General features: G+C 38.8%; 1 protein-coding gene across 1 annotated transcript in view; it reads left to right on the top strand.

The window, feature by feature from the left end:
- ehbp1l1a (EH domain binding protein 1-like 1a) overlaps positions 1-23,406 on the top strand; it is a 47,099-nt gene that overhangs the window by 7,742 nt on the left and 15,951 nt on the right. The window contains exons 2-8 of the mRNA XM_053343858.1: positions 2,921-2,978; positions 4,601-4,696; positions 4,808-4,861; positions 5,003-5,181; positions 5,363-5,505; positions 13,242-13,301; positions 13,394-13,499. Coding sequence (XP_053199833.1) covers positions 2,921-2,978; positions 4,601-4,696; positions 4,808-4,861; positions 5,003-5,181; positions 5,363-5,505; positions 13,242-13,301; positions 13,394-13,499 — 696 coding nt within the window. The remainder of the gene's footprint in view (positions 1-2,920; positions 2,979-4,600; positions 4,697-4,807; positions 4,862-5,002; positions 5,182-5,362; positions 5,506-13,241; positions 13,302-13,393; positions 13,500-23,406) is intronic.

Here is a 23,406-nt window from a genome sequence, read left to right as displayed (position 1 = left end):
GAGCGCCTTGGTAGCCGAGTAATTACAGCACATGCCACATAATGGCAGCGTCCCTGGTTCGGTTCCAGCAAGAGACCTTTGCTGCAAGTCATTCCCTTCTCTCTCCCTGTTTCCTGTCAGCCTCTCTGCCAGATACTAGCAAGTAAAAAGGCAAAATGCCCAAAAAAAGGGGTGTGTGGGATGATAAGACTAAATTTAGAGAATTGTTGCCTCAATGTGATAATGCATTTAATAAACTGGATTAGCCAGAAATGGACATTTCTTTTTTTGTATTTTTAATCCAGAAATGTTCATTGTAAAATCTTTGCTATAAATTTCACTAAATTATAAATCGACATGAAGATTTTATCTATATCGACCCAGTTTCTTATTTGAAACGTCATTGGTCACAGCCCAAATACTGGTCCTATTAAAGCTTGCATTTAGCCAAGAATAGTCCAAATGACCAGCAGCGTTCTTGCTGGAGGAGACTCACCAATCTGTCTCTGTGTTGACTTAGGACAGCCAAGTATCCCAGAATACATTTCGTGCCAACTGGTGGCAATATTGAACCAGGCTAGGACTCCTATTATTTGATCAAGTTTTGATATTTTATCACGTATGAAAGTAACCAATTAGGTTTCCAATATGTTGTCAATTTAAAGAAAAGTGTGAGGAAAGTTGCTCTGATGTTTAGGAAGATATGAGGACTTGCTGGCCAGGTGAAACCAGTTGGTCATCTCAGCTGCTGAAAGCTTAGCTCTTGAGAGAACCAGCTGGTTAATGTCCATCGCAATCCTAGGGAGAACAGCCTGAGCTCTGCAGCCCTTTGGTCATTTACCATTTTTCGTAGCATTTCATTATCTAATTCCTTTTGGACAATACAGTTTGACATTCACTGATGAAATCTCATATTTGTCACTGCTGCATTAGTTTTTATGAAGGCAAAGTTTTATGTTTTTTTTTTAGCAAAACAACAGCAGTCTATATTAAAAGTCTATATTAAATTATACATTAGAGATTGGAGAACATTATTTGAATCTCACAGTTGATGTTATTTTTTTCTGAAACAGTCTGTCCCTAGACCTTTTGACTTGAGGTTATTTTATCAGAGTACAGTTAGGTATACTGTGTCCTCCTGTCCTCTACAGTTAAGTGTCCTGAGTTCAACTTGCCAAGTTTGAACTCCTAAGTATGCATGTCCAAACTGGGATTGGTGTGTATTGAGAAAGGCCTATTACCTATCTGCTTGGGTTCCTATTGATTGCTTATGAGACAATGGGCCCCTAGGCACAGAGCTATAAGATGTTACGTTATATGTTATATACTCCTAAAGCAAAGATATTCTGCTGTCAAATATTTAAATGACTTCACTTATTTTAATGGAGGCCTTCTAAAGTTAATATGTGCTGTCCAGCTTTTAATACAGTTCATGACTTTACAATAAGGACTGCCAGTAAGACTTGCTGCTGTCCTCTGACCCCCCTGGGTCAATGCCCAGTAGGCCCCTTCAGTAATCCATCAAAGTCTCTTGCCCCATCACATCGCAGTAGTTATTACTACCTATGGGAATAAGGGTCTACATAAATAAGACATAAACTACTTGTAATAATCAAAAATGACCCTCTAAAACTGGTGTTAAAAGTGTCCTAATATATATGATATTAAAGAACTCCAAATACAGCTGTTTATCCAAAGTATTGGTATTCTCTGTCACTGGGTATATGCTCACACAGTCACAAGATTTTCATTTTCTCGTTGCCTAGACCTTCACTTCAGTGTTTTGAAAGCACACAGATGCTCTTGTGTGTATGCTGTTTGTTTTTTTGGCCTGTTTTTGACAAGCTATCATCTCCTGATAGAGTACCGCCTGTGCTCCACCCCATTATTAGAGTAAATGAAATTAGATGAAATGTCCTGATAGTTCAGGGTACAATGGGTTGATGCAGCTATGAAAGAATAGTAAGAGGACACACAGATGAACAGAAAATAAATAAGATCACGGACAATGAGACATTTCTTTGTTGAAATGCCCTTATGTCCCATTACAGAGCTCAAGAAAGAGGGATGAAAATTCATTACTAGTACTTTCTGGAAAGCAATGTTCTAGCCTTGCTAGGGACTCTAGGGAGGGCAGTGTTGGGTGGTCCACCACTTTAGTCCAGACTGAAGTATCTCACTAAACAATGGAAGACCATGACATATTGTACAGCCATTTACGTTCTACAAAGGATAAACCCTAATGACTGACTTTTCCAGTGACACTTGTTGACATTTGTGGTTTTAAGTGAAATGTCTCAACCTGTGGATTGATTACCATGTTTGTACATTCATGTTCCCTTTAGGATGAAATTAATGGAAGAAATGAACTATTCATCTAGCACCATTGTTAGATACTTCATACTTAGATATTTCACTTATTATTCATTTATCCAATCCAGGTTGTGACAAAATACCTATAAAACTAGCAACGTTCCCATTAGCTTCCCATTGTTAGAATGCTAACCCACTAAACTCGCATAGTGACCACACCAAACTTTAAAGTCAATAGTGTCATAAAAAAATGCACAGTGCAACAATGACATGTGCACTGCCTTACTTTAACAAACAGTATCATTTATGTCATATTATGAATTAATAGATATCAAAAATTGAACTTTTCCTGCTAACAGAGTTCACTTTGGCCATTATGTAGAGAATCATGAATGAGTGAACATCATCGTCATCACACTCATTGTGATCAAAATGTCACATTGTTCACCGTGGAGACTAAAATACAGTCTCAAAAGGTCAGCAGTCAAACTGAAAAGGAAGTGAAACATCCTTTCTGAAACCTGTTGATATGTGTAGAAATAGTTTGGGTATAGTAATAATACAATAATAATAATCATGATGTACACATAAAAACTGATGTGTTTTGTATGCTCTGCTGTGATTCCAGGCAGCCCGACAAACTGAGAGTGGTATGGATCAGGAGAAACAGACGACACAGCACGAAGGTAACAAAATGAAGGAGAATGAGAAGGAATATGTTCATAAGCATTCAGTTTTGGTGACTGCTTGACTTTTTGGCCAAAATTGGTACTTTGGTCACAACATTACCCTTTGCTTTAGTGTCCTTCACCGGCCAGATTGTTCACTTTATACAACATATCTAATTTGAGCATGAAGGTTCATTCCTGACCTTTCAACTGCATCTCATGGTCTTCTTCAGTCAATGTAGGTGGCTCAGTGTCTTGTGACAAGTGGTAGCATATGGAGAAGTGATGAGGACCCTCCTATACAGAAAACACCATTTGATCAGTGAGAAGGAGGATACACAGGGAGGTGCAGCAGTTTGGAGTCAATGATATAAGGAGTGAATGATGAAACTTAAGACCGGTAGTCGTACATGACATTACTGTCAGCTCATCTAACCAGAGTCTTCAAGTCACAAGGTGTCAACACTTACACTACCACAAACCATTCAACACCTTTAAGACTCCCTACTGAGAGGAAGACTGGACTTGTTATATAACCCTTATCACACACGGGAAATGTAACATTGCTGTTTTCTGTTAAATCATGTCTTTTTGTCATTCAGACATACAGTAGGTGTCTCTCATATCAATGTTCCTTATGACTGTATTCAGACATGTAGGGACATTTATGTAAGGATCTGCGGGCTTGCATGATATTTGACACCTGGTGCACTGTAGGGAGCATAGACACAGTGTTTCCTTCTTTATTAAATTGATTTGTGGATAAGAGATGAAGATTGAGATAATAAAATGTATTATAGCCATCGTAGAAGGAGCATTTTGGTTTGCCTACATGTTTCATCATGTTGAATGCTAGAATAACGTAGAAGGGTGGACTTCTGACATACTCTATGTATACAGCGCTTTTCTACCTTAAAAGACTAAGTGCATAACAATGTATACCTCTCATTCACCCTTTCAAACTCAGACGATGGTGGCAGAACTGCCATACAAGGCTCCTATGTATCTGACCATGGAGAGTAACTTGGGGTTGAATGACTTTCTAAAGGACAGTTTGACAAATGGACAGTAAGAACCTGGGATTAAACCACCAACCCTGTGGTTAGTGGACGAAATGGACTTATGACATCACTATAACAACACATGTGATAGCTGTTTGGAACACTACATCAGAGAAAGAAGCGAGACTGTTCACAAGACCACCAGCTGTCTGTGAACAGACCAAAACCACTCAAAGCATCCACTGAGAAGAGGTCAAAGGTCATTGAGCAGGAGTCAGTGGACGACCAGAGAAAGATCTAGGTGGAAATGTACATCTGACAGTCACAGCAGACCCTATCTTTGAACAGACAGGAGTTAGTTCCATCTTCACCCATATACTATACAACTTGTTATAATTTAACCTAAGTTCCATACTTAACCATTACTCACTGAAGACTGTGAGATGCGGTTGAAAGCTCCAAAGAGGTCCACTTGGAAATGATATATTTCTTAATTTAAAAGATGATTGCATTATCAGCTCAAGCCATGGCAGTGATTTGGTACTGTATGAACCTTTCATGCAAAGAAAGATTTTTTTTTCAATTTTGGGCAACAGTTCTGAACTTGAACTCTTTATTTGTATTACCTTTTTCTATCAGCTGCACAGCTGGCAGCCGGGGATAAAGAACCCTTACAGAGGCCTGGTGATGTGGCAGGTCCCAGAGAGTTTGGACATCACTGTTACACTCTTCAAGGTATGGAGTATGAATAATTTGGATTATAAGAGGGACATGCATAACTCAGTTATTAATATGGGTGGGCAATAGCATGGCTAAGGCATCCATACATGATTTGTCTGTTAACAGGACCCTGCTGCTGAGGAGTTTGAGGACAAGGATTGGACTTTTGTCATTGAAAATGTGAGTCTGCCATTTCTGTCTTATCCTTTGGTCTGGTTGAATTTTATTTATTTATTTATTATTTATTATTTATTTGGAAAAGTCTGACTGATCCCCTCCTGTTTAAGTCTGACTTTCTTATCCATTCATTTTACTTGGCAGGAGACAAAAGGCCGTCGGAAGGTTTTGGCATCAGCTGATGTCAATATGAAGAAGTATGCCAGCGCCACACCGGCCCAGTATGATGTAACACTGAAGCTCAAACCGCTGTCTGTTAAAGTGGTAGAAGCCACACTGAAACTGAACCTTTCTTGTGTCTTTCTCAAGGAAGGCAAAGCAACGTAAGTCATCAGCTCAGCAGCATCACAGTACTCACTCTGCTGGTGTAAAGTTGTATCCTAAAACTGAGATCAGCAGTTGAAACACGGGTCCATAATGTCTTTTTTATAATCAATATTTCTGTTTCTGGATATTTGTTATACATGTAGTGTTTTAAGAGGATTCTTTGTATACTCTCCACAGAGATGAGGACATGCAGAGTTTGGCCAGTCTAATGAGTATGAAACAGAGTGACATTGGCAATCTAGATGATTTTAATGACAGTGATGATGAAGGCGAGGAAAGGAGGATCGGCTTTGGAAGTGGACAAGCTACTGCTGTGTCTGGTAAGAGGCTGATCTTTCCCTCTGACATTCAGAAGTGAAATCCTTACCGGAGGCTTACTTGAACTCAATGACAAATATCTGACTTGTTGATGGGGTGAGGCTGATTTAAGTGACCATAATTAATATTTATGGTAATATATTTAAGGTCCATATTTCTTCAAGTATTTGGGTGTCAGTCATGTGAGTCAAATAATATGGCAATAATACATGTAATACCTTTTCAGTGAATGTAAGTTAGCAGCACTATCTTTTTTTTCCATTTTCAAAATAGTATTTTGATATGAGCTTTAGGTTACTTTAGATGTAGCAGTGATGGCACAGTACTGGAGAAATGACATACACCGAATGCTTTGATTCACAAAACCAAGAAGGGAACCCACCTTCTGGAGTCGCTCCAATCATCTGTTGCAGTGTGAGCTCAGTTGATTGGGTTAGAGTTAGGGTTAGGGTCAGGCTGTCCTCTTCTTGTTTCACCAGTCGTGCTGTGAGCTTGGCGTTGCTTCATTTCATTTAAAGCTACCCTCACCTTTGTTACATTTTCACAAATGTTTTTGTTGAGGTTAAAATGCTATTAATAAGGTAATAGCACTCCAAACGTTAGAGAGATCCACCAGGCCCAGAAACTCATCATTATTCCATTCTCATAATATTCTGTGAAAACTCTGACTGAATCATATCATTCCAGTCATATCATTCAGACCAAATGAAGGGAGGGGGAAGGGAGTGTGTGAGTGTGTGTGTGTGTGGGGGGGGGGGGTTGTTGCAGTTTTTTCTGTGCTGTGTGAAATGCAAGACAGGTAAGAGTGGCTTTAAGTTAACATAGATGCAGACAACAACTAAACTAAATAGAACTAAATAAAGAACTAAAAACTAAATAGACTAAATAAATACACATGATCAAATCTTTTAATATTGATTCAGGGTCATTATAAAGGTAGGTATGTCTGTGATATATCAAGACAAGAACTAGACTGATAAATCAACTGATATTATCTTTTTGTAAATACAATAGTGTGTCTTTTGACTAGTACTGCATCTTCATCAAAATATATGTTTGATGTCATTTAAACATGTGACATCATTAGATACTGTAGTTTATCTACTTTGATTGCTGAAAAGCTTATTTCTCAATTGTAACAAATGTTTTAACCCTTACATACTGTTAGGGTCAAATTTGACCCATTTTGCCACTGAAAGCAATACAGACACAATAAATAACATTCTATAACCCTAAAACTTTTCCTAAAGTGGCCCAGTGCAAAATAAAAATATTTCAAAATGATTTATTTTTATGCAGTTGGTATACATGTTTGTTATCATGAAACCTACCATTCAAAGGTAGCATCCTTCACTTTCAATACATTAATATAAATAATTATGCCTGTTATGTTCTTGTTTTAGATAACATGAGATCATAATATAGTGTGATTCAGTATTTATTTTCACTATAAATGAATAGTGTTAAACCAAAACCAAAACATTTAAAAATTAAAAAAAAAAGTGAACAATAATGATGTATGTTTTTTCAAGTAGGGTGAATTTAAAACTTTCAGAACAAATGAATGTAACTAAAAGATGAAGGAGCCTGGCTAATATTCCAGTTTCACCTTCCTTTCCTCCAGGATTTAGAAACCCTTCTGTTCAGGCGGTTTTATGTGTAGTCTCTAGATAGATAGATAGATAGATAGATAGATAGATAGATAGACAGATAGATAGATAGATAGATAGATAGATAGATAGATAGATAGATAGATAGATACATAGATACATAGATAGATAGATAGATAGATAGATAGATAGATAGATAGATAGATAGATAGACAGACAGATAGATAGACAGACAGATAGACAGATACTTTATTAATCCCGAAGGAACTGAAGACGTTATGTTACGTTTGTGTCTCTAATTTCAATGTCAGCATCTTCTACATCAACACCAGCACTCCCCTTCACTTTTCTCCTGATGAAATCTATTCAAACTAAAATGTAGCTGCATGAAATATAGCTCAGGAATGTACGCACAGCAATTAGCGAGTTCCAAACGTCAAGGAGTCAGGCAGGGATGTTCCCCTCTCACCTTTCTTATTCCTCTTTGAATTGTTTCCCTTTAACTGCTACTTCCTCTTTTCTTATCTGTTTCAAACTCAGTTCCTTTTCCACTTATTCTTTCTCCCTGCTGTACCTTTTCTTTTCTCTTCTTTTTCTTTTCAGCTTTAGCCCCTTCCTCTACAAGAATACATGACCTGGCTTGGAGGCCTGTAGTTGAAGCAGGCCCCACAGGTAACTTCCTGTCCCCTGATTTACTTCCTAGTTGGTCCCATTGGCCTGCCATAGTTTCTTAAAACATGAAAATTATATAAAATGGAGGTTTTGCAGCGTTGAAGCCGTCAGTTTTGTCTTGATTTTACTGTGTAGTTGTATTGCTTTTAGAGCATATGAGTGCTTTCACTGTTCATTTCAGCAGCCTTCTCTTCATTTCATTCTTCCCCTTTTCATTTCCCCATAACATCTCTTTTTACTGCTGCTTTCTTTATGGGTTTGTTCAAAGATACTGCAAAACCTCATTCCTACATTTTCACTTTCATGTGTCTTTATTTTACTGCTTCTCTTCCATTTTCAATCATTTCAATCACTTTCTCTTCTTCACTCCTTCCTCCCCCATTCATCTCATCTCCTATCTTCCACCCAGTAACCTCAGAGATGAATAGGAAAACGTCCTCTGGCATTTCCTCCACCATCTCGCTCCCATCTCGTCCTCCTCTGCCCGATCTCTCAGACCCTTCTGTCCCATCCACATTATTACGAACCCACACACGACCACCATCCAGCACTACTCAGCCGGCTCGGCCCTCCCCCTATGCCTACTCATTACCAGCCTTTACACGTGCTCACCCTCCTGCGCTTCCCAAAATCTTCCAGCCCAGTGCCGGATCAGGTATCGGTAATCAGATATTTCTTATCTTGTGTGGTCTTGTTTTTTTAGGATCAGATTATTTTATGCCTCATCATTTAATGCTGTCCAGGGACTTTATTTACCTCAACTGCAGAGAAAACCAGACCTTTATATGGGACAGGCATAAATTAGATATAGGAATTTATAAGCATATGGTATCATATTTACTTCTGATTTGCTGTAATTTTCCATAAAATTCTGTGTAATGTACATTTCCACAGCAGTAATTCTGGAGGCAGTCTAGACTGGTAATCAAACTGAATTTAAAGTAAGCTTATAATTTGAAACCTCTGCAGGAAATGTTAAATGTCATTCAAGGTTAATTACTGTAGCTTAATAAAAAAGAGACAGTGACAATAACAGGGAGAAGTGACTGGAAATAATATATCAGAGTATTTCTGATGGAAATGTACATTATACTGAATTTACCATGTGAGCCACTCCTTAATATTTTAAATCAGGACTTTATTAACAATCATCCTTCATGTGTTTGTGCTGGTTATGCCATTGTTTCAATACAGGACTTTTAATAGAGAATTTACTTTACAGTATCATGGAGATGCTACATTTGCTACATATGTTCTCTTTTTTAATCTTCCATTTTTACAAGTACCTTCTTAATGTGATAATTAAATATAGGCCAGGGGTACAGTAATTAACACACCATTGTTATTGGCCACATAAGGTAAAGGTACAAGACACAGTTTTAATCTCAAACAAGCTGCTGTTAACATTAAGTTTATAATAACATTTATTGTAGATGAGATTACTTAAACATACAAGGGAATTCATGTTAATCTACCATAGCAGGCTGCTCCTGTGGTGTAGTGGATTATCACTATTAGGCATGTAGTGTTAGGCATTTAGGTGGAACAAAAACAAACTCTGGATTTTGTTCCCACATGGAAGTTGGTATGTCAAGAAGACCTGGATCTAGACCTTGTTTCTTGAAATGAAATGAAAAGAACAAGCTGAGTTATGTAAAGTGATATACAATAGGTCTGAGACACTTCTTACTGGGCTGTGATATGCCCAGTAAGGAAATGAAAATCATATCACTGATTACCAGTGATGGATCTGAATGTCATCATTTTGAGTCACTGAGCTCTGCCCCAGTATCCGTTTGAAATTTCTTGCCAAATGTCTGAAATGATCTGTTCCATTTCTACAGTGACAGTAAATGTGTCTGTCAGTGCAGAAATGCGTCTGGCTTTGCTCTGACAGACAAATTTACTCTGGCAGACTCTGTGCTGATATAGTTTGTTATGATCTAATCTGTCTTTAAGATAATACTGCACTACTTTTACTGTAATACTGCATACTACATCACTCATAATACTGCACTACTTTTACTGTAATACTGCATACTACATCTCTTATAATACTGCACTACTTTTACTGTAATACTGCATACTACATCTCTCATAATACTGCAGTACTTTTACTGTAATACTGCATACTACATCACTCATAATACTGCAGTACTTTTACTGTAATACTGCATACTACATCACTCATAATACTGCAGTACTTTTACTGTAATACTGCATACTACATCACTCATAATACTGCAGTACTTTTACTGTAATACTGCATACTACATCACTCATAATACTGCAGTACTTTTACTGTAATACTGCATACTACATCACTATAATACTGCAGTACTTTTACTGTAATACTGCATACTACATCTCTTATAATACTGCACTACTTTTACTGTAATACTGCATACTACATCACTCATAATACTGCAGTACTTTTACTGTAATACTGCATACTACATCTCTTATAATACTGCACTACTTTTACTGTAATACTGCATACTACATCTCTTATAATACTGCAGTACTTTTACTGTAATACTGCATACTACATCACTCATAATACTGCAGTACTTTTACTGTAATACTGCATACTACATCACTCATAATACTGCAGTACTTTTACTGTAATACTGCATACTACATCACTCATAATACTGCAGTACTTTTACTGTAATACTGCATACTACATCACTCATAATACTGCAGTACTTTTACTGTAATACTGCATACTACATCACTCATAATACTGCAGTACTTTTACTGTAATACTGCATACTACATCACTCATAATACTGCAGTACTTTTAATGTAATACTGCACACTACATCACTCATAATACTGCAGTACTTTTACTGTAATACTGCACACTACATCACACATAATACTGCAGTACTTTTAATGTAGTAGGGTTTTTCATGCAGGACTTTTACTTTTAATGCAGTATTTTTATATTACTGTATTGGTACTTTTTCTTGTTAAAGGATACTTCCAGCACTGTTTTTGGGGGAATTACTTGCTGGTATTTGTTGCTGAATAACAGGCGGGCTAAAGATTGAGATTTCCAGGTTGAGTATCATTGTGCCTACACAAAGACAACTACAAAAACCGGAGCTCACTAACAGTAGCCAGGGATGCTGTAATGAAGTGCTGGGTGAATGCATGCATTGTTAATCAAGAAATAGTTTAAACATGCAACTCCACCTAAGACTGCTAATAAGTACAACACAATGTGTTAATCAGTGAGCTTTAGAGGTGAAGTATTGTTGAACTTTGGACAGAACCAGGAAAGCTGCCCCCCCCCCCTGCTTTATATCTGCTCCAGCTTTCACCTTAACACAGATTTACCTGAGAGTGGTAGAGAGCTTTTCATCACACTCTTGCCACACTATTCCCTTGTGTGAGACAAGTTTAAAGCATTATTTATTTATTATAAGTTGGGCTTTTCCAAAATCAGCACATTTGTTTGCATTTGTCATTCTTTTTCTGTTCTCTTTTTCCAATTTGGTTGGCTCTGTGTTTCTAGTTTCACTCACCATTTTTGTCTTTTGGTTCCCACTCTCTTCTTTCTATTCTCTTTCTGCTACTTCCTGTATGACCTCTGCTGCCCATCTCAGCTCCTCGAAGACCCCATAGCTTCCACAGTGGCTCCTCTCCAGCTGAGGGCATGGAGGTTCAGGCTTTCTCTACCTTCACCCCTTCTAAAGCCCTCTCCACTTCTACTCTCTCCTCTTTACCCTCTGATCCATCCTCCCATCCCCCTGCTGTCTCTGATACCTCACAAACAGGTACAAAGACAGTTTGGTTGCTTTCTTGGTGACATTTTCCATCACTTTCCTTTCTTACTTTTCTTTCATTCTTTCTCTCTCAGCATGCCCCAGTGCCTGGACAGCACCAAGTGTTCCTTCCTTCTCTTCTTTATCCTCCTCCTCCTCCTCCTCCTCCCCAGCTCCTTTACCACCGCCTTCTGCTCCCAGACGTCCCAAATCCTGCCTTACCTCTCTGGGGGAGCCAGGCTCTACCCTCACCAGACCCACCAGTCTGCCATCTGCCCCTGAGACAGGTACAGGTAGAGGGACAGGGAGGTCTTTTAGAGGCTAGCTTACACCTTTCATTTCTTACACCTGTTACTATCCTTTATTTGTATTCCTCCCCCTATCCTTCTATATTTTTTTCCTTCTTTTCTTTTTTCCAGCTTCCTGGATGAGTGAATGGAGGCCTCCTAAATCTAAGGCCCCTCTAGCACAGCCTTCCCTCTCTCCTAAGTTTCTGCATCTCTCTACTGACGATCCTGGAAAGCAAGCAGTGCTGCAGAAAAAGCAGAGAATAGAGACGCCATGTAATGCTGCTCTCCTTTAACCCAGTTCATCAGCCTAAGCCTCGCCGCTCGGCTGTTAACATTCTGTGTGTTTCTAGTGTTGTTTCATTCTTTTTCTCTATTCTTTATTTACTCTCAGTGTCTCTTCTCATGCTCTTTCATTTGATTTATACTAATATGTGCTGTAGCTTTCATTTGTCCTGCAAGAAGATATAACCTAGATTACTGATGTATTATACAGTCCAACAGTGCCAAGCACAATTCAAATTGTCTACACACACATCAGGTTGGGATTCTCACTAAGTTCGGATTTACTCACATGTGTCTAAATCATTATGGACTGATTGACTGATGACAGCCTATGAGGATAAATCTAATGGTATTCTTAATGGCAGCAAATGAAAAACCCAAACCAACAATGAATGTATCCTACTACTAAGTTAAATGTACTTGTTTGTGGAACAGTTCATTGTTGGTTTTGGAAAGAGACAGAATATCGCCAATCTTTTATTTCCTAACCTGTGTTTTTTTCCTTTTGTTTTTAACATTTTATTCTTTCTATGATAATTTAGTTACTGCTTACGTACTTATCCTTTCCTCTATTTCCTTTCCCTTACCCTTTTCCCCTCTTCCATCCCACCATCCCTCTGCCCCATTACATTTCCTCCCTGTCAGCGTCATCCTCTCTGCCTTTTGGTCAGTCTCTGGAGCAGGAACACCAGGGGGGCTCTGGATTTGTTCCTTCTCTGAGACCTAAGGTCACTCCTTCAGTAGAGACACCTTCACTTCTTCCTCTAAGTCCTTACTCTGCTCTTGTGTTCTCTGGGCCTCCTCCTCCTCAGCCTCATATATCCCAAACTGCCATAGACTCCCCCAGTGACCAAGATGAAGGTACTGAATCAAAAAGATTAGTTCACTGTCCAAATGATTGACTGAATCCAACTAAAATCCATCTTCTCAGTGATCTGAGCACATGGCTCCCCCAGCTGGTAGTTTAGATTAAAGCAGCTAAACACTTGATTTAATTCTGGTAAAAGTTCAGGCTGTACATGATGTGCTGGTGTGGTGGCATCTAATCATCAGCTTCAACAGATTAATATGTGTTATCCTTGTCACCTCTATGTTTTTTGTTTCCCTTTAGAATTTAAAAGACAGTTGAGCACACTGAGTGAAGAGGATAACCAGTGTACAACACCTACAAGTAAGCATGAACACAAAATGCATTGTACAACAATCAGTCATTCCTACAGTGTATGCAATGACTACATGGCTAACTTTCATGATGTTGTTCAGGCCCTGATCCCAGAGCCCCTGCCAGCTGGAGGCCAGAGGCATCGAGGGTTACAGAACGTAAAAGAGATGCACCATTTGGAATCGAGGTTGTCAGGGCATCAGCAGGGTGAGTAAATATAAAAGGCTGCCTTTAATCACTTTTGGTGTCTTTTAATATTTGCTGTGATTGGCATGACAGTAAGGAATACTCCACCCTCTGGTACTCCAACACTGTGACTGTAAATGCCATCTATTTCTGGTGCAAAGTCTATTAAAGAAGTTGTTGTCTAGTGAATAAATGTAGTAAGTTGTTACAGATGTTGGTTTTTGGTTCAAATGTATTTTTTTGTTTTAGTTTTTTAATCAATCCGCATTGTACTTCTACTGCATTTAGTGAGTTCCTAGTACAGTACATATTCAAGAAAAACAACATAGACATGGGTTTAGATGTGGTTTAAGTGTGAAACATTTTGCTGGTTGCTGCTGGTACTGCTAATATGTTGCTTCTCAGCATTGCTCAACAAAAAATAACAGCCTCTGTTTTCTACTTCAGAAAAAAGACCTGTCAATAATACGATCTTAATGAACACCCTAAGTTTTGTGTTAATGTTATGTTATATAGAAATTTATGATTACATTTCGCAGGTGATCACATTTTGCTAAGTAATGAATTTTCCTTGCCCGTTGTTACTTGACAACTGATCAAATTTGTGTTGACCAGAAAATACAAAGTAAAACAACAAAATATTCCTGGAAATGCAAAGCATATCACTGTTATGTCTATTTTAACAGTGTTGCAGCATTCAAGGGTAGATTTTTCCTCTTTAATAATATTGCAGTATTTTCACCCAACATTAATTGCACTGCATGCATAGTATTACTAAGAATGGATTGCTGTGTAATCAGAAATATGTAATAATAGTAATGATAATAAAAACTTCATTGAAAAAGACCTTTTCAAAACAGGTTTAAAAAAAAACAAGGATAGAAGAGTATGGTCAATGGTTAAAACAATGGAAACACATTTCTATAGGTTAATAAAAAGTCATGACATGGCCAATACTGAGGTTCAGCAAGAAATACTTTGTACAGTGATTTTTGACAGATGTGATTTGAGGCTGGGAATGGTGTAGCCAAAGTAAATTGAGAGGCTAGTGAAGAGAGCCAAATATTATATTCTGAAGTAAAGGACATACATTTGATACTTAACAAGAATTTTCAAAAGGATACCCGTGTTCTGTTTTTTTGTTGGTTGCTAGGTTTTACCTGTTTGAATTGGGTTAGATTATCAGTCTTACGCTTGTTTTGGAATCTACTTTCTTTTTCTGTAGCAGGCAAAATGTATAATGTATCAGGTCACAACAAAATAATCTTACCTAAGACCTTTAACTGATGGAATAGACTATTTTATTGACGATGATCAGGTAGCTGATGTAATGTAGCATGTTTTGGCTTGCCATTGCCATTAACTGGTAAAGCTTGGATAAGCAGCTTCGGCCTAAAATACGTAATACCACAAACAAATAAACTCCCCATTTGTTTGGCTGTAAAGAGCAAAATATTCTCACACTGCTCGTTCAGCTGTGCGTGAAATATCCTTTCCTTCATAAAGAGGAAATAATTATGGTTCATGTACATTGTTGTGCCTGATCTGGCAGTGTTGTTTCAATGTTTTGTTTTAAAAGACTACTATTGCTTGAGAAGACCTGGTGATTCCTCCCATGATCGGTCAAAAAAAGTTTGTTTGGCTGGTGACTCTGTCTGGTTTAAATCTCATGTAGTAGGTTGTTGCCCTATATTTTATTTTGTGTAACTCCATGTTACATTGCTTATTTGCTTGTATGCTGTTCAGTGGAATTCTGGCTGTTACTGCATCACTGTGATGAAGACTTTCCTTCCAACATCATGACTCTGATCTTCATTTGTTTGTCCCTTAGACCTGAGAGTATGGCCTCACTTCTGCCCCTTAGCCCCACAAAGCCCTTAGCCCCAGGGATACAATATTTTGAGATGCCCAAAACACAGATGGATCAGGCAAAATCAAGGCCAACAACATTTCCTAATGTCCAACCAACACTTCCTCCCCTCACTTCCCCACCTATGCAAAACCCTGATTTTCAAGCCAAGGAGCTTCTGTTTGAACCAGGAAGTCACTTGTCCAAGATGTCCACTCAGTTAGGGAATCAAATAGCCCAACCAGAGCCTGTTCAACATATGCCCCATTCTCCTGCAAACCCCCAACCTACTTCCAGATCACTCGAGGCACCCTTGTTGCACTTGCCTCAAATTGCTACATCTGAAACAAAACGGATAGGGAGGATAGAAGTGGGGCATACAAAAGAAGCTCTAACAAAGGATTTGGGGTAAGTGTGTCATGGTGGTCTGTCAGCTACATCCTTCCTTTCCAATAGTCTTGAAAATGCAGTTTTTATCATTGTAAACTTCTACAATGAAAAAATATCATTTAAGATATGTAGATTTTGATTGGGCCTTTTTAACAACTTTCTAAACCACCTCAGTGTTTTTATTCTGACATCAATCTTTGATATCCCCCACTTCTTTTAGAAATCAGAGCATGGCTGCCTCAGTGTCATCCTATGTCAGAGATGGCAATTCTGCTTTTTCTTCAATGGTGATGAACAAAACACCAGAAGCTCAGTCTGGAGAATGGTCCGGTGTAAGAAAGTCACAGTGGAAGACGCCACAAAGAGATACTCAAAAAACCAGTCCTGTTGTTCCTATGCCTATTATGGATAAGAAATCCATCATAGACAACACAGCTGCCTCTGACCAAGTCACTTCAAAACTGGACTCTCATTTTGGGATCCACTCAGTACAGCCACCCACAACAAACACATTCTCAGAGAAAATGGATGATTCCAATGTGAATTTTGCATCCTCCTCCACAAAAAGTATTGGTATGGCTGATGGGGACTCTACTCTAGAACATTCTACTGAGAAAGGGAGAACAGAAAGTGTTGTTCAGTTGATGGATAAGAGACCATTGAGTGAAAGAGATAGGAGAGTTACACAAGAACTTGTGTTACCAGGCTCTACAATTTGTACTGAAGACAATAGTGTGTATATATCAAAGGTGGAACTTGGTCCATTGTGTCCAAAAGCGAGTTCTTATTCTCGTTTACCATCCACTTCACAGCCTGAAACTCAGATTGAAGCAGCAGTGAAAGAGCCAAGTATGATACAGTTACTATCAAGTTGCCCACAGTATTCCCATATTCCTGGCATGCCATCTTTTCATCAGTCACAAGTTATAGCTTGCAGTCATGATAGGAGCTCTTTGTTTCAAAAGTTACAGAGCAAGAGATTGCCATTGCTACTCAATTCAGAATATGTTAGGTCCCTTTATGGGGATAGTACAGGAATTGCAAAAATGGTGGACATAACACCATCCTGCACCAGGTCTTGTAGTATTCCTGGATTCCCATCTGCTCCTAAATATGAGCCAAACATGGCTCACCTTTTACCCACATGTCCCAGAATTTGCCGGGTTCCAGGTATAACTTCTACCAGATCAGCGACTGGATATGAAAACATTGTTTGGGACAGATGTTCTCTGTGGAAGAAACCATTGCAGTTAAAGGAAACATTTGTTTCATACATTTCTTCTGTTCAGGAACAAGCTGTTCCTAATAATATGATTGAGGTAATGGTGGCCATATTGCCAACATGTTCTAGAAAGGCAAGTGTTCCAGGGTTTCCTTCTGCACCATTGCAGAAGGCTCCAGCTACTCCAAGTATGGCCAGTCTTCTCCCTACATGCCCCAAACAGTCGAGGATAGCAGGTATGCCATGTAGACAAAGATTTATGGCACATAATGACAACTGGGATATTTTGGGGGAATTAAAATATGTTAGATTATTGAGAAGTAACTGTGTTCTGGTTCAGGAGAAGCCAAATGTGGATATGGAACATATAAAACATATGGTAAATATGTTACCGTCTTGTCCTTGGAAGGCAACAATTTCTGGTTTTCCTTCTGCACCATTGCAGAAGGCTCCAGTTACTCCAAGTATGGCCAGTCTTCTCCCTACATGCCCCAAACAGTCAAAGATAGCAGGTATGCCATGTAGACAAAGAGTTATGACACATACTGACAACTGGGATATTTTGAGGGAATTAAAATATGGTAGATTATTGAGAAGTAACTGTGTTCTGGTTCAGGAGAAGCCAAATGTGGATAAGGAATATATAAAACACATGGTAAATATGTTACCTTCATGTCCCTGGAAGGCAACCATTTCTGGTTTTCCTTCTGCACTACAGCAAGAACCTTGTATGGCTCACCTTTCACCCACATGTCCCAGAATTTGCCGGGTTCCAGGTATAGCTTCTGCTGGATCAGCTACTGGATATGAAAACATTGTTTGGGACAGATGTTCTCTGTGGAAGAAACCATTGCAGTTAAAGGAAACATTTGTTTCATACATTTCTTCTGTTCAGGAACAAGCTGTTAGTGATAATAATATGATTGAGGTAATGGTGGCCATATTGCCAACATGTTCTAGAAAGGCAAGTGTTCCAGGGTTTCCTTCTGCACCATTGCAGAAGGCTCCAGCTACTCCAAGTATGGCCAGTCTTCTCCCTACATGCCCCAAACAGTCGAGGATAGCAGGTATGCCATGTAGACAAAGAGTTATGGCACATAATGACAACTGGGATATTTTGGGGGAATTAAAATATGTTAGATTATTGAGAAGTAACTGTGTTCTGGTTCAGGAGAAGCCAAATGTGGATATGGAACATATAAAACATATGGTAAATATGTTACCGTCTTGTCCTTGGAAGGCAACAATTTCTGGTTTTCCTTCTGCACCATTGCAGAAGGCTCCAGTTACTCCAAGTATGGCCAGTCTTCTCCCTACATGCCCCAAACAGTCAAAGATAGCAGGTATGCCATGTAGACAAAGAGTTATGACACATACTGACAACTGGGATATTTTGAGGGAATTAAAATATGGTAGTTTATTGAGAAGTAACTGTGTTCTGGTTCAGGAGAAGCCAAATGTGGATAAGGAATATATAAAACACATGGTAAAAATGTTACCTTCATGTCCCTGGAAGGCAACCATTTCTGGTTTTCCTTCTGCACTACAGCAAGAACCTTGTATGGCTCACCTTTCACCCACATGTCCCAGAATTTGCCGGGTTCCAGGTATAGCTTCTGCTGGATCAGCTACTGGATATGAAAACATTGTTTGGGACAGATGTTCTCTGTGGAAGAAGCCATTGCAGTTAAAAGAAACATTTGTTTCATACATTTCCTCTGTTCAGGAACAAGCCAGTAGTGATAATAATATGATTGAAATAATGGTGGCAATGTTGCCAACATGTTCTAGAAAGGCAAGTGTTCCAGGGTTTCCTTCTGCACCATTGCAGAAGGCTCCAGTTACTCCAAGTATGGCCAGTCTTCTCCCTACATGCCCCAAACAGTCGAGGATAGCAGGTATGCCATGTAGACAAAGAGATATGGCACATAATGACAACTGGGATATTTTGAGGGAATTAAAATATGTTAGATTATTGAGAAGTAACTACTGTTTTCTGGTTCAGGAGAAGCCAAATGTGGATAAGGAACATATAAAACAAATGGTAAATATGTTACCTTCTTGTCCCTGGAAGGCAACCATTTCTGGTTTTCCTTCAGCACTACGGAAAGAACCCAGTGTACCTGATTCTATATCTGCACCAGGGCAAGAACCTTGCATGGCTAATTTTTTGCCTACTTGCCCAAGAAAAACCAGAGTTATTGGTTTACCCTCAAAGGAGCCAGTTATTGCTCAAAGTGAAGGTTTGGTTATGACCAGACATATTTTGTTTGATAAGCCTTTAAGGAAAGTGGAAGTTGTGATTCGAGATATTTTCCCAGGTGCTGCTCAATTTCCAGAAAAGGGAGAAATATTCAGTTCAGTAGCAATGTTGCCATCATGTCCTGTAAAAAGTTGCATTCTGGGTATTCCTACAAAACCCCTGGCGCTACTACCAAGTATTGTCAGTCTTGTGCCTACATGCCCTAAACAGACCCAAACTCCTGGTATGCCATGTCAAGATCAAAATAATTCACAGAACATTGATTGGCATGCCTTGAGGAGAATTATTAGCAAGAGGCCAGAGAAGAAAACACACGCTTACATAGTTCAGTGGATAGCAAAAGACAGAGAAAGCCTTAAACATATGGCAGATATGTTGATAAGTTGTCCACAAAAAGCCAAAGTTTTTGGCTTACCCTCTGCTCCACGACAAGAGCCAAGTATGGTTAATGTAATGCCCTCATGCCCCAGACACAGTAGAGTCCCTGGTTTGCCTTCAAAGACTGGGCAGAAACTTTACTTGTCCAGCTGTGAGGAATGGTTTGTCTGTAAAAGTTTACACTTCTCAAAACCATGTATCAAAAGAGAAGTGCAGATTCTAAATGCAGTTTTGGCTTATGATAAGAACACTGCTAAAATTATGAGTGGGATATTATCCTCTTGCCCTGAGAATGCTAGTGTACCTGGGTTTCCCTCTGCTACAACAGTAACATTTGCTGATGGCCCAATAATGGTGAATTTATTGCCTAGTTGTACAAAGGAATCGAGAATTCCTGGAATGTCACGTAAAAATGCTGTCAAACTATTAGAGTGGCAAATGGAAAGAAAGTCGTTGCCACTCCCAATGAAGAAGTCTCCTGTTACATTACATCTAGAAGATGTTAATGCGGCCTATCTTGATTGTGATATGATAATAAATATGGTATCCATATTACCCTCCTGTCCACAGACAGCCTGTTTACCAGGCTTTCCATCAGTACCATGTCAGACATTGGTAGATATACCAAGTGTTACGAATCTGCTGCCTACTTGTCCAAGACATTCTAGAGTTTGTGGAATGCCCTCTAGATTCCACAGTGGGTTTGATGACGCAGAATGGAGTGCAGACAAAAGGTCAGTATGGGAAAGGCCATCACCAAACCTAAGGAGATTATCAATCATACGTGACCATAAGATGTATTTTAGAGAAAGGGCAGTAATTATAATTATGGTATCAATGTTGCCACCCTGTCCCAAAAACTCTAAGATTCCTGGAATTCCCTCTAAGTTAGGACAGCGACTAGTAAAAGCTTTGGTAAAAGAGCCCCCCAGAATCTTTAATTCCTTTGCCACTTTCCCCAAACATGGTAAAATTCCAGGTCTGCCCGCAAAGAATAGTATAAAACAATGGCATGTGGACAGGAATGCAATTTGGGAAAACCCATTGAACAGAAGGAATAGAGTTGTTTACCAGGATTTTACAGTTGAGGAACTGTCATATAGGGACAAAGAAATAATGATGAGTATGCTTCCATCCTGTCCAAGACAAGCTCTGAACCCTGGCTTTCCATCTGCTCCACGACTCCAAGCTGTTGATGCCATAGTTGAAAAAAATCCAGATATGATGCAGTTGCTGCCATGCTGTCCAAGAAATTCAAATATCATTGGTTTCCCCTCAAGAGTGTTAAGAGCTTCTGATTCTAAAATAGGAGAATGGCCATCAGTGATGGTAAAGATACATAACTGCCGTCCATTTAGCAAAAAATATGGTTCTCCTCACAAAGATATAAAGGCAATTCCTACTTTTGAAGCTTCTTGTCCAAACATTGCTTTAAGTTCTGGCATTAGAACAGTTCCAGAGTCTGAGGTAGAGAGCCTTCCAAATATGGTAAATATTGTGCCATCTTGCCCAGAGAAAACATCTATTCCGGGGATGCCATCAACAAATGTGCACTGTTTAGATCAGATTCAACCAGTTAAAACAGCACTATTGGTGGATTCAGTAACAAAACAAATTGGAACTGAAAACCTGATGGGTCAACAGCTGTCAATGGACGATCAACCATTTTGTAAGGTTTCTCTCACAGAGAAATCAATGAAGTTTGTATTCCCCAACCAAGATGTACCAGAAGATGCACAAGAAAGACTGACATTTGAGTCATCAACCTGTCCTGTCAAGGCCATTGTCAGAGACTTCCCATCATCAAATTCTGAAATCCAAGTGGATCAGCCATACCCTAGAGTTAACAGGACTGAGATGTTATTGGATGAGGCCAGTCCAACTAGATTAGATCTGGATGCAAAGAAAGCTAAATGTGATGTGAGCTCACATCTGGAGATGCCTAAAGATGAACTGGGCTATTGGATACCAAGTGAGGCAGAAGTATCTGTTCTAGAAAAAGGGTGAGTGGGTTGCAGAGTTGAAGCTGTAGTCATATCTATTATGCGAGTGGGTTAGTTTTTTTGAAACACTTGCTTTTCAATTCTGTTTTCAGAAACTTGCACTGCAGAATATGGCACTCCATTCCTGACATGCCATTATTCTTGAGTGTCAGAAAGAGGTGGGTTGTCTTGGTTTGCACAGTGATGCAATGATTTTAATGCAGTTCCACAATTATGCATTTGCACTATATCAACAGCATCTGCCTTAATTTGCATTTGCCATACATGTTATATGTTTTTAAACAGAATTATTCTGTGGTTTATACTAAATTTATACAATTTTTCTCTTTTGACACTTGTTTCAGCCATTTAGATCCTCACTTAGGCACTCAAGAAAGACAGATATCACTGTATGGGGAGGGCGAAACTGTTGGCATAAAATCCTAAACTGCTCGTATCACTGTATAACATCATCGTTTTGTTTTAGACAGTCAAATAAAACTGTGGGAATTATGTTACAGTGGGGCATATGAAAGGGTGTCATTATTATGCATTTGTACAGTTTGGATTAAGGTTGAGTAAGATATTCTAAGAGTGGTATGGTTAAGTGTCAGAGTGACTAATACTTGGTCTCTGCTCTTGTCGGTTTGATTGACGTGTAGTCATGTGTTGCATGGTTTAATTTATGTCCTCTTGAGGTAGGCTTAATATCTTACTGTTCATGGTCCATTTGTAGCTGTTAAGGAGAAAAATGGGTTGCCATACAAAAACAAAATAATAACAAAACAGCAGCAGAATACAATACCAAGTCAGTTTGGAAATCCCACTAAATATGTTCAACACAGTGATGACAACATCATCTACATCTGTGTGAGTGATTTTTTAAATTTAAGTAAATATATCAAATATTTCCATGCATAAAGAAGAGAAAAATAGAAAAATGTAGAAAAGTATGCCCATTCATTTGGTTATTAATTACATATAGGTATTATTTTCCAGATATTTATTTTTATGTGGCACAACACTGAGAATTATACTGATATACTGTGAAGAATACTTCTGTTTGATAATTTGAAATATGCTGGCTTTACAGCACTGGCTGATATAGCAGTAGATACAGAGTACATCAAAGGAAGTGCTGTGGCATGATGTTGTGTTTTTTGCTTGCAGGAGTGCAGATTTTAACTCTAATGGAGGTTACGGGCTGAATAGCATTTTGTTAAAATTGCATGCATGGATGTAAAATGCCTATTTTAATTATTATGAAGTAGTTGTATTACAGTGTTATTATTAATTTAACATGTGTAAATTTGTTGTCGTTGTACTGATTACTTCTCCAAATAGTGGTGCATTGCAAAAAGCTTGCATTGTATTGTGTTGAAATTATGTAGTAAATTGTTAGGTAGGGGAATGCTCTAATACACTACTATTATTATTTGGCATCTTTCTACAGTAAAGTTATGTATAACTTGTATTTACCTTCTTTTTAGACATGAAAACATGGTTTCACTGCAGCCATCAGTGCCCAGTTGCCCAGTTGTTGCTGGTGCAGCAGAAATCCCATCCACCGAAATAAATATTGCCGAGCAGCAGTTAGATAAAAAACCTACACACAGGACCGTACTATGGGAGGAGCTTCCAAAGGCGATTACAGAACATTGTTCTAAAGACAGGACCATTGAATGGGAGGAGCTACCAAAGGCATCTACAGAGCTAACAAGAGATACATCAGAGGAAGAATGGGAAATGATAAAAGAAATGGTCCCATCATTCCCTAGTGCTGCCATCGACACTAGTCTTCCTTCCATGATGTGGAATGATGAAATGAAGACAAAGACAGAAGC

This window comes from Scomber japonicus, chromosome 22, assembly GCF_027409825.1.
Source record: "Scomber japonicus isolate fScoJap1 chromosome 22, fScoJap1.pri, whole genome shotgun sequence".
NCBI lineage: Eukaryota > Metazoa > Chordata > Actinopteri > Scombriformes > Scombridae > Scomber > Scomber japonicus.
This window is presented reverse-complemented; position numbering and strand designations above follow the sequence as displayed.